This window comes from Trematomus bernacchii, unplaced genomic scaffold, assembly GCF_902827165.1.
Source record: "Trematomus bernacchii unplaced genomic scaffold, fTreBer1.1, whole genome shotgun sequence".
NCBI classification, from domain to species: domain Eukaryota; kingdom Metazoa; phylum Chordata; class Actinopteri; order Perciformes; family Nototheniidae; genus Trematomus; species Trematomus bernacchii.
Window position 1 is genome coordinate 7,501 of NW_022987403.1, and position 12,548 is coordinate 20,048.

At 45.9% G+C, this 12,548-nt stretch overlaps 1 protein-coding gene across 1 annotated transcript in view; it reads left to right on the forward strand.

The window, feature by feature from the left end:
• Positions 1-11,795, forward strand: part of LOC117487078 (ankyrin repeat and fibronectin type-III domain-containing protein 1-like) — a gene marked incomplete at its 5' end in the record, with an annotated part of 15,162 nt that extends 3,367 nt beyond the window's left edge. Inside the window, 10 exon segments of the mRNA XM_034135734.1 lie at positions 2,536-2,668; positions 3,154-3,270; positions 3,960-4,181; positions 4,374-4,540; positions 4,881-5,034; positions 5,398-5,566; positions 8,954-9,120; positions 9,297-9,513; positions 9,922-10,115; positions 11,580-11,795. Coding sequence (XP_033991625.1) covers positions 2,536-2,668; positions 3,154-3,270; positions 3,960-4,181; positions 4,374-4,540; positions 4,881-5,034; positions 5,398-5,566; positions 8,954-9,120; positions 9,297-9,513; positions 9,922-10,115; positions 11,580-11,795 — 1,756 coding nt within the window.
• Between the last annotated feature and the right edge of the window lie 753 nt (positions 11,796-12,548).

Below are 12,548 nucleotides of genomic sequence, written 5' to 3' on the forward strand. Positions count from 1 at the left end.
TGTTAACCTCCTGAACTCTGAACCACGTCCAGAACATTCATCTGTTAACCTCCTGAACTCTGTGAACCACGTCCAGAACATTCATCTGTTCACCTCCTGAACTCTGAGAACCAGGTCCAGAACATTCATCTGTTAACCTCCTGAACTCTGTGAACCAGGTCCAGAACATTCATCTGTTAACCTCCTGAACTCTGTGAACCAGGTCCAGAACATTCATCTGCTAACCTCCTGAACTCTGTGAACCAGGTCCAGAACATTCATCTGTTAACCTCCTGAACTCTGTGAACCAGGTCCAGAACATTCATCTGTTAACCTCCTGAACTCTGAACCACGTCCAGAACATTCATCTGTTCACCTCCTGAACTCTGTGAACCAGGTCCAGAACATTCATCTGTTAACCTCCTGAACTCTGTGAACCAGGTCCAGAACATTCATCTGTTCACCTCCTGAACTCTGAACCACGTCCAGAACATTCATCTGTTAACCTCCTGAACTCTGAGAACCACGTCCAGAACATTCATCTGTTCACCTCCTGAACTCTGAACCACGTCCAGAACATTCATCTGTTAACCTCCTGAACTCTGAGAACCACGTCCAGAACATTCATCTGTTCACCTCCTGAACTCTGTGAACCACGTCCAGAACATCTGTTCACCTCCTGAACTCTGAACCACGTCCAGAACATTCATCTGTTCACCTCCTGAACTCTGAACCACGTCCAGAACATTCATCTGTTAACCTCCTGAACTCTGAGAACCACGTCCAGAACATTCATCTGTTCACCTCCTGAACTCTGAACCACGTCCAGAACATTCATCTGCTAACCTCCTGAACTCTGAGAACCAGGTCCTGAACATTCATCTGTTAACCTCCTGAACTCTGAACCACGTCCAGAACATTCATCTGTTAACCTCCTGAACTCTGTGAACCACGTCCAGAACATTCATCTGTTCACCTCCTGAACTCTGAGAACCAGGTCCAGAACATTCATCTGTTAACCTCCTGAACTCTGAACCACGTCCAGAACATTCATCTGTTAACCTCCTGAACTCTGTGAACCACGTCCAGAACATTCATCTGTTCACCTCCTGAACTCTGTGAACCAGGTCCAGAACATTCATCTGTTAACCTCCTGAACTCTGTGAACCAGGTCCAGAACATTCATCTGTTCACCTCCTGAACTCTGAGAACCAGGTCCAGAACATTCATCTGTTAACCTCCTGAACTCTGTGAACCAGGTCCAGAACATTCATCTGCTAACCTCCTGAACTCTGTGAACCAGGTCCAGAACATTCATCTGTTAACCTCCTGAACTCTGAACCACGTCCAGAACATTCATCTGTTCACCTCCTGAACTCTGTGAACCACGTCCAGAACATTCATCTGTTCACCTCCTGAACTCTGAACCACGTCCAGAACATTCATCTGTTCACCTCCTGAACTCTGAGAACCACATCCAGAACATTCATCTGTTCACCTCCTGAACTCTGTGAACCAGGTCCAGAACATTCATCTGTTAACCTCCTGAACTCTGAGAACCACGTCCAGAACATTCATCTGTTCACCTCCTGAACTCTGAGAACCACGTCCAGAACATTCATCTGTTCACCTCCTGAACTCTGTGAACCACGTCCAGAACATCTGTTCACCTCCTGAACTCTGAACCACGTCCAGAACATTCATCTGTTCACCTCCTGAACTCTGTGAACCACGTCCAGAACATCTGTTCACCTCCTGAACTCTGTGAACCAGGTCCAGAACATCTGTTCACCTCCTGAACTCTGTGAACCACGTCCAGAACATCTGTTCACCTCCTGAACTCTGTGAAGAACGTCCAGAACATTCATCTGTTTGCATCTGGCTGATTATTCATCTAATATATCATTCCATTTATGCTGAGCACATGGTGATGAAGACTTGAAACTTGAATTTCCTGAAAAAAGTCAGAATTTTAAGAAAAAGTCAGAATTTTAAGGATTTAAAGAAAAAAGTCAGAATTTTAAGGATTTACAGAAAAAAAAAAGTCAGAATTTTAAGGATTTACAGAAAAAAGTCAGAATTTTAAGATTTTCAGAATTTTGAGAAACATTGAGAATTTTCAAATGTTTAGAAAAAGTCAGAATTTTAAGATTTTAAAAATGTTATTAAGATTTTAATAATTTTGAGAAAAAGTCAGAATTTTGAGAAAAAGTCAGAAAAAGTTATTTTTTTTTTTAAATTCATGATTTTTTAGATTTTCAGAGAAAAAAAGTCAGGGTTATGAGATTTTCAGAAAAAGTCAGAATTTTTTGATTTTCAGAGAAATGTCAGATTTATGAAAAATGACTGTTTCTATCTATTATTTGATTTATCTGTTTCATCTGTTCTATATATATTCATGTTGCTCTGTTGGAGGAGGACTTCAGTTTGTCATCTCCATGTCTACTCTGTAGCTGCTGAGCACATGATGAGAAAGACTTGAAACTTGAAACATTTAAAGGTTTCTATGTAACCCCCCTCTCACCTCACCTGACTTCCCATGATGCACCTGTGCAGGGGGGTGTACCTGGCGGTGGTGTTGCATCATAAAGACTCCCTGCTGGTGACGGCAGAGGATCAGATCCCCATCGTGGAGGTGGACGACTCCTACAGCAGCTCCCTGATGCAGGACTTCCTCTGGTTCACCAAGGTACCCTCTAAGTATTACTAAGTATTAGTAAAAGGACTTCCTCTGGTTCACCAAGGTACCCTCTAAGTATTACTAAGTATTAGTAAAAGGACTTCCTCTGGTTCACCAAGGTAACCCTCTAAGTATTACTAAGTATTAGTAAAAGGACTTCCTGTGGTTCACCAAGGTAACCCTCATACACTGAGCCCTCTGTTACATCTGCTTTATTCTAATAACTTTAATCTTAAATATCTGTACCTTACATTACATTCATTCATTATATTATTATTATTATTAATATTACTTTCAATCAGAGATACTTAAAGGGGATATTTCTCATGTGTTTACCGTCACTTCCTGTCAGGAGTTATCAGCTGTAAGGAGCCTGTTGGATATACTCATGTTTTTAAATATGTGTGTGTGTGTGTGTGTGTGTGTGTGTGTGTGTGTGTGTGTGTGTGTGTGTGTGTGTGTGTGTGTGTGTGTGTGTGTGTGTGTGTGTGCAGCTCTCCTGTATGTGGGAGGATGTGCGCTGGTTGAGGCAGAGCATGTCTGTCTCCACGTCTTCTTCCTCCACGCTGCAGGCCAGACACAAGATGCTGACCGCCGCTGGACAGATGCAGGTACACACACACACACACACACACACACAAACACACACACACACACACACACACACACACACACACACAAACAGACTTCAGTGAAAATAATGAGACTTTTTCTACTATTTTCATTTTGTATCCCTCTGACAATTGTTTTTCTTAATTCAACATTAAAATAAATATTTTTTAAAACGAGTCCGAAATCTGAAAAAAAAGAAAAATTAATTCTAATAAAAAAGTTACATTTTGAAAATAAATAGACATTTTGAGAGAAATGAATAATATTCTGAGCAACAACTAGAAATCTAGGAAGAATTCAAATTGGATGAAAAGTCAAATGATTAGTGGAAAGAAACTCAGGTACTTTAGTCTCTGCAGACCATTGACATGCATTAACACCTATTGAACACTACAGGAGATAGAATAGCTTTTTAACTATAATAACAAATACAATTCATTCAAGTGACTGTTATTTTGTATATTTTGATTATTGCTGTGCTTTTATTTATGTCTTAATGTGCATATGTATAAATGTGTCTGTTGATACAAATATGTATATACAAATATGTATACACATATTAGTATTTGTGTATTCTGGATTGTGGGAAACGGTATTTCGATCTCTCTGTACACACAAACTGAAAGGTTGACATTCAAGTTGACTTTGATAATGATGTAACTGTGTGTGTGGGTGTTCCTGTCTTCAGATCCTCCTGGGGACACACAACCTGGGCCGGGTGCACTACGAGCCCATTAAGGATCGCCACGGCAACGTGTTGCTGGTGACGACGCGTGAGGCCGACAGCACACACACACACACACTCGGCGGGGGGAAGTGGATGCCCGTCAGCAAGCTGCAGAGTCAGAGGAAGAGTCTGTCCACGCCTGAGGAGCCGTACGCCCTCGACATCCTCATCATCACCATCCAGGTGAGGAGGAAGCATATATACATTAAAGGTCACCTATTATTAGAGTCCACTTCTTCATGGGGATTATGGGTAATGCTGCAATGATCTGTTTGGTGTTTCAGCCAATCAGAGACAGGCTCTGGATATATCTGAGACCTGTGATATATTGATGAGAAACAGGATAATAGGGGACCTTTAATGTGTGTGTTTCAGGACATCATAGCGTACCAGCGGCGCGGCGCCCTGCGTCTGACCCCAGGTCTGTACCTGGGCTTCCTGAAGCTCAGCAGCTCTGTGGACCAGATCAGAGTCCTGGTGTCACAGAGGCACCCCAACATGCTCTGCCACACACGAGTCAGAGACAACGGCAACGTGTCCAGGTACACACACACACACACACACACACACACACACACACACACACACACACACACACACACACACACACACACACACACACACACACACACACACCTGACAGACAGAGAGTTTGGATATGTGAGTGTGTGTTTTACATGGATGTCCAAGGTGGTGTGTTTAAGTGTCTTAATGATTCACTTTAATATGAAACGGAGAAAAGCAGCACACCTCACGATTACAGAGATACACACTTTAATGATGAGCCAATTATGAGGACATTATATAATTATTAAATGTGTGTGTGTGTGTGTGTGTGTGTGTGTGTGTGTGTGTGTGTGTGTGTGTGTGTGTGTGTGTCAGGGATGAGTGGGAGTGGATCCAGGCACTGGCGGCTGCAGGTGAGAGGAGCGAGGAGGCGGAGCAACAACTGGAGAGCCACGCCCCCTTACTATACTATGAGCTGCAGACCTCCATCAAGGCTCTGCTGAAGCACCTGAACCTACCTCTTCACCAGGTACACACACACACACACACACACACACACCTGAACATACACTTGAAACTACCTCTGCACCAGGTACACACACACACACACCCACACACACACACACAAACCTGTACACACACACACACCTGTACACACACTCCTGAACCTACCTCTGCACCAGGCACACACACCTGAACACACACCTGAACACACACCTGAACACACACCAGTTTTTTCCAAGAATTTCACTTTTTTTCACTTTTCACAATTATTTTGTATACAACATTTTTATTTCTCTGATTCTAAAATGTCACTCTTTTTTTCAGATTTTCACTTTTTTCTCAGAATTGATATAAGTTCAATAATTATACAACATTGTATTATATACAGTCCCGCCTCCTGCGCCTCTACTCCCAGGAGGTGGTGGAGCTCGGTCACGGCGTCTCCTTCCTGCTCCTCCTGCCGGCCGCCGACGACGTCTGCTCCGCCCCCGGACAGTCCAACGCCTACACCCCCCTCTCAGGGTTCCTGCACCTCCCCCTGCAGATGTTCGAGCTCGGTGAGCACACACACACACACACACACACAGACACGTACACAAACAGACGTGCAATCACCGCTAAATGCACTTTAACCCAGGGGTATCTCCTCTCCTCTCACATGTCCTAGCTGCTACATCGTGCTGCCATGTCATGAATACTTGTGTATGCTGCTCTTGCTCTCTTGCACTTTTTGCATATCATGTATTTTGTTTTTGCAATGTTTGTAAAATGTAATTTTCTTAAATGTTTTTATGTGAGGGACTGCGGATGGAAATGAGCTCAAAGCTAAATCTGGCACTGTTACGCTTGACACATTTAAAAAACTAATTTTCTCAATTTTAAACGTTTTTTCTTGGGAACTCAGGAAATATAAAGAAGTTAAAATGCAAACCACACATTAATGCAGCCTCATGCAGGACCGAGTACACACACACACACACACACACACACACACACACACACACACACACACACACTCACACACACACACACACACACACACACACACACACACACACACCTCTGTCTGCCTAGCGGCACTAAATCAGTCTGCAGGCTCCAGCAGAACACATATAAACACACATACACAAGAATGTGTCAATAACACCATACACACTGCACAATACTCTCTCTTTGTACCCACACACACACACACACACACACACACACACACACACACACACACACACACACCTCCAGCTGCTGCTCGCTCAGGAAAACTCTCCAAAGTGAGAGCAGACTCCTCTCACTTTCACCAGATTTTACAGAAGATACACCATCACACATTTTCAATGATTATCGTCCAGATTCCTGTCCCTTTAGACCAGATTCCTGATTCCTGTCCCTTTAGACCAGATTCCTGTCCCTTTAGACCAGATTCCTGATTCCTGTCCCTTTAGACCAGATTCCTGATTCCTGTCCCTTTAGACCAGATTCCTGTCCCTTTAGACCAGATTCCTGTCCCTTTAGACCAGATTCCTGTCCCTTTTGACCATATTCCTGATTCCTGTCCCTTTAGACCAGATTCCTGATTCCTGTCCCTTTAGACCAGATTCCTGATTCCTGTCCCTTTAGACCAGATTCCTGATTCCTGTCCCTTTAGACCAGATTCCTGTCCCTTTTGACCAGATTCCTGATACCTGTCCCTTTAGACCAGATTCCTGATTCCTGTCCCTTTAGACCAGATTCCTGATTCCTGTCCCTTTAGACCAGATTCCAGATTCCTGTCCCTTTAGACCAGATTCCTGATTCCTGTCCCTTTAGACCAGATTCCTGATTCCTGTCCCTTTAGACCAGATTCCTGATTCCTGTCCCTTTAGACCAGATTCCTGATTCCTGTCCCTTTAGACCAGATTCCAGATTCCTGTCCCTTTAGACCAGATTCCTGATTCCTGTCCCTTTAGACCAGATTCCTGATTCCTGTCCCTTTAGACCAGATTCCAGATTCCTGTCCCTTTAGACCAGATTCCTGATTCCTGTCCCTTTAGACCAGATTCCTGATTCCTGTCCCTTTAGACCAGATTCCTGATTCCTGTCCCTTTAGACCAGATTCCTGTCCCTTTTGACCAGATTCCTGATACCTGTCCCTTTAGACCAGATTCCTGATTCCTGTCCCTTTAGACCAGATTCCTGATTCCTGTCCCTTTAGACCAGATTCCAGATTCCTGTCCCTTTAGACCAGATTCCAGATTCCTGTCCCTTTAGACCAGATTCCTGATTCCTGTCCCTTTAGACCAGATTCCAGATTCCTGTCCCTTTTGACCAGATTCCTGTCCCTTTAGACCAGATTCCAGATTCCTGTCCCTTTAGACCAGATTCCTGATTCCTGTCCCTTTAGACCAGATTCCAGATTCCTGTCCCTTTAGACCAGATTCCTGATTCCTGTCCCTTTTGACCAGATTCCTGTCCCTTTAGACCAGATTCCAGTCCCTTTAGACCAGATTCCTGATTCCTGTCCCTTTAGACCAGATTCCTGTCCCTTTTGACCAGATTCCAGATTGCTATCCCTTTAGACCAGATTCCAGATTCCTGTCCCTTTAGACCAGATTCCTGTCTCTTTAGACCAGATTCCTGTCACTTTAGACCAGATTCCTGTCTCTTTAGACCAGATTCCTGTCTCTTTAGACCAGATTCCTGTCACTTTAGACCAGATTCCTGATTCCTGTCCCTTTAGACCAGATTCCTGTCCCTTTAGACCAGATTCCTGATTCCTGTCCCTTTAGACCAGATTCCAGATTCCTGTCCCTTTTGACCAGATTCCTGTCCCTTTAGACCAGATTCCTGTCCCTTTAGACCAGATTCCAGATTCCTGTCCCTTTAGACCAGATTCCTGATTCCTGTCCCTTTAGACCAGATTCCTGATTCCTGTCCCTTTTGACCAGATTCCTGTCCCTTTAGACCAGATTCCTGTCCCTTTAGACCAGATTCCTGTCCCTTTTGACCAGATTCCAGATTCCTGTCCCTTTAGACCAGATTCCTGTCCCTTTAGACCAGATTCCTGTCCCTTTAGACCAGATTCCTGTCTCTTTAGACCAGATTCCAGATTCCTGTCCCTTTTGACCAGATTCCTGATTCCTGTCCCTTTAGACCAGATTCCTGATTCCTGTCCCTTTAGACCAGATTCCTGTCCCTTTAGACCAGATTCCAGATTCCTGTCCCTTTAGACCAGATTCCAGATTCCTGTCCCTTTAGACCAGATTCCTGATTCCTGTCCCTTTAGACCAGATTCCAGATTCCTGTCCCTTTAGACCAGATTCCAGATTCCTGTCCCTTTAGACCAGATTCCAGATTCCTGTCCCTTTAGACCAGATTCCAGATTCCTGTCCCTTTAGACCAGATTCCTGATTCCTGTCTCTTTAGACCAGATTCCTGATTCCTGTCCCTTTAGACCAGATTCCTGTCCCTTTAGACCAGATTCCTGTCACTTTAGACCAGATTCCTGTCCCTTTAGACCAGATTCCTGTCCCTTTAGACCAGATTCCTGTCACTTTAGACCAGATTCCTGTCCCTTTAGACCAGATTCCGGTCTCTTTAGACCAGATTCCTGTCACTTTTGACCAGATTCCTGTCTCTTTAGACCAGATTCCTGTCCCTTTGGACCAGATTCCTGTCACTTTAGACCAGATTCCTGTCCCTTTAGACCAGATTCCTGTCCCTTTGGACCAGATTCCTGTCCCTTTAGACCAGATTCCTGTCTCTTTAGACCAGATTCCTGTCACTTTAGACCAGATTCCTGTCTCTTTAGACCAGATTCCTGTCACTTTAGACCAGATTCCTGTCACTTTAGACCAGATTCCACCTAAAAAAGTCCCAGTTTTGCTGAATATGTTCCAGATTGCACCGGTATATTGCACGATGTATATTTGTATTTATTGTATATTCTCTCTGTGTTTTCCCTCCATCAGTCCACTTCTGCACGTACAAGGAGAAGTTCATCGGTCTGTACTGCCGCCTGTCCTCCGTGCTGGACCTGGACGCTCTGATTACCCAGCAGGCACTGCGGGAGGCCATCAGCGACAGCGAGGTGTCCTCCGCCAAACAGAGACACCAGCTGATCCTGGACTACATCCAGGTGAGGGACACACACACTGTAACACACACACTGTACAGCACACACACACTATACAGCACACACACACTATACAGCACACACAGACTCTGTAATAAAATACCAAGAATGAAAATACTAAGAAATGAAATACCCAAAGTAAATTGAACCAAACAGTGAAATGTTGTTTAACCCTGCAGCAGCTGGACGAGGTGCGTCGGGACCTGCGCTGGATAACGGACGCTCTTCAGTTCGCTCGTTACCGGCAGCCCCGCGGCGGCGTTCCCGTCTCAGCGCTCGTTAACGCAGACGCCCCCCCCGACAGCGAGCAGAAGACCGACTCCACCTCCTCCAACAACGACTTCCTGCCGACCCCCTCCCCCTCGCCAGAGCCCCGCCGCAGGAAGCCCCCCAGCGGTGAGGAGACATGTTGAGATTCAATGTCTTTATTGACCTCTGAAGGACACATTTGAGAAAAAAGTGAAATTTGTTGTGGACATTTTTTTTTTTAAAACAATTAAGAAAAAACAGTGACATTTTATTTTTTTTTATAGAAGAATTAGACATTTTGAGAAAAACATGACATTTTGAGAAAAACATGACATTTTGAGAAAACGTGTTTTCTTTAGAAAAAACGTGATTTTTTTTTTTTTTTTAACTTCACATTTTGAGAAAACGCAAATTATTTTGTTGAAAAAACTTGATTCTTTTTGAGAGAAAAAATTGAATCATTAGAAAAAGGTACAAATTCAGAAAAAAAATATCCAAATTGTGAAAGAACATTTAAAAAACTTAAATCTAAAACGGATCCTCTGCTGCCCTCAGACTCCCTGCTGGGCTCCGATGAGGACGGGTCCTCGGAGGTCTTCCTCCCCACAGACAGCGACTACGACTCCAGCGACGCTCTGAGCCCCCGAGACCTGGACCTGCTCTACTCCCCCCCCCCAACACCTCTCCCAGCAGGCACTGCACTCGCTGGGCGGCAGCGCCCCCGACGTGCTGCAGACCCACGAGCTCAGGTAACACTTAGTCATCACTTTGTTTATTAAGATAAGATAAGAAGTACTTGATCCCAATTCGGGACATTTGAAATAATAATAATACAGCACCATTAAAGTGAGGAGGTGAAGAGGTGATGAGGTGATGAAGTGAGGAAGTGAGGAGGTGATGAGGTGATGAGGTGAGGAAGTGAGGAAGTGATGAAGTGATGAAGTGAGGAGGTGATGAAGTGATGAAGTGATGAAGTGATGAAGTGAGGAGGTGATGAGGTGAGGAGGTGAGGAAGTGAGGAAGTGATGAAGTGATGAAGTGAGGAGGTGATGAAGTGATGAAGTGAGGAAGTGAGGAGGTGATGAAGTGATGAAGTGATGAAGTGAGGAGGTGATGAGGTGAGGAGGTGAGGAAGTGAGGAAGTGATGAAGTGATGAAGTGAGGAGGTGATGAAGTGATGAAGTGAGGAAGTGAGGAGGTGATGAAGTGATGAAGTGAGGAGGTGATGAGGTGAGGAGGTGAGGAAGTGAGGAAGTGATGAAGTGATGAAGTGAGGAGGTGATGAAGTGAGGAAGTGAGGAGGTGATGAAGTGAGGAAGTGAGGAGGTGATGAGGTGAGGAGGTGAGGAAGTGAGGAAGTGATGAAGTGAGGAGGTGATGAAGTGAGGAAGTGAGGAGGTGATGAAGTGATGAAGTGATGAAGTGAGGAGGTGAGGAGGTGAGGAAGTGAGGAAGTGATGAAGTGAGGAGGTGATGAAGTGAGGAAGTGAGGAGGTGAGGAGGTGATGAAGTGATGAAGTGAGGAAGTGAGGAGGTGATGAGGTGAGGAGGTGAGGAAGTGAGGAGGTGATGAAGTGATGAAGTGAGGAAGTGAGGAGGTGATGAAGTGAGGAAGTGAGGAGGTGATGAGGTGATGAAGTGATGAAGTGATGAAGTGAGGAGGTGATGAGGTGAGGAAGTGAGGAAGTGATGAAGTGATGAAGTGAGGAGGTGATGAAGTGATGAAGTGAGGAAGTGATGAGGTGAGGAGGTGATGAAGTGAGGAAGTGATGAAGTGAGGAGGTGAGGAAGTGATGAAGTGAGGAAGTGATGAAGTGAGGAGGTGAGGAGGTGATGAAGTGAGGAAGTGAGGAGGTGAGGAGGTGAGGAAGTGAGGAAGTGATGAAGTGATGAGGTGAGGAGGGTGATGAAGTGATGAAGTGAGGAAGTGAGGAGGTGATGAGGTGAGGAGGTGATGAGGTGAGGAGGTGAGGAAGTGATGAAGTGAGGCCGGTGCCGGCGGTGCGGGGTGTCTGTGCGGCGGTGCGGCAGTGATGCCGTGCGAGCGGTGCTGCCGTGCAGGCCTTGCGGCCGGTGCGGCGGTGCGGCACGTGCGGCCGATGCTGCCGTGATGAAGTGCGGAGGTGCAGGCAAGTGGCGGACGTGATGTGTGTCCTCGTGCCGCTCCACCTATCCAAAAACCATGTTTGAAACCTCCCTTTTCTCCCCCTCAGGTACAGCGTCTGCCCCCCCTCAGACCTCCCCCTCTCCTCCACCTTCTTCCCTCTCTCCCCCTCTCCATCCAAAGACTTCCCTCTCTCCCCCCTCCTGCCCCTGGAGGACCTCTCCCTCTCCCCCCTGTCTCCCAACCTGAGGCCTCTCTCCCCTCTCCTGCCCCTGGAGGACCTCTCCCTCTCCCCCCTCTCTCCCCCCCTGAGGCCTCTCTGTAACCCCCCCTCCAAACGAAAGCTCCTCTCTCGCAGTCAGCGGGGGGGGGGGAGGAGCGTACTTCACCCCTCGGTGGCTCCGGGGGGAGGAGGGGGGAGAGGGGGGGTCTCTCTCTCTCTCCGAGGGGGTGTACACCCAGCAGACGGACCTCCCCCCCCCCATCGACTCCCCCACCTTTGTTAGCCACGCCTCCTGCGTTCTGGAGAGCCGGAGGGGGAGGCAGCGGGGGGGAGGAGAGGGGGGAGGAAGGCCCCATGTTAGACGCATCTTTGTAGGGGGGGAGAGGGGGGAGGCAGCGGGGGTGTCTGTGGTGGTGGAGGGGGGGGGAGGAGGAGGAGGGAGGCACACAGGAAGTGGATTCTGACGAGCAGACGAACGCTCAGGTGTCGGAGATTCTGAGCAGCTCGCTGTGAGGCCGGTGAGTTACAGGAGAGAAGCTGGGAGGACGGGTTTCTGTTGGGGAGCCTGAACGCACCTCCAGGTTCTGAGGGGAAAGGGAAATTATGAGAAATAAAGAAAGATTGTGATAAAAAAGTGAGATTATGTAAAGAAAATGAAATTATGAGAAAAAAAATTCAATTCTTTAGAAATAAAGGGATTTTTTTTTTTAAAGTGAAATTATGAGAAAAAATACGAAATTATGAGAAAAAAGCTAAATATAAGGAAAATAGACATTTGAGAAAAAAGTGTAAAATTTTGAGAAAAAAGTGAATTTATGAGAAAAAAGTGAAATTTTGAGAAAAAAGTGAATTTAT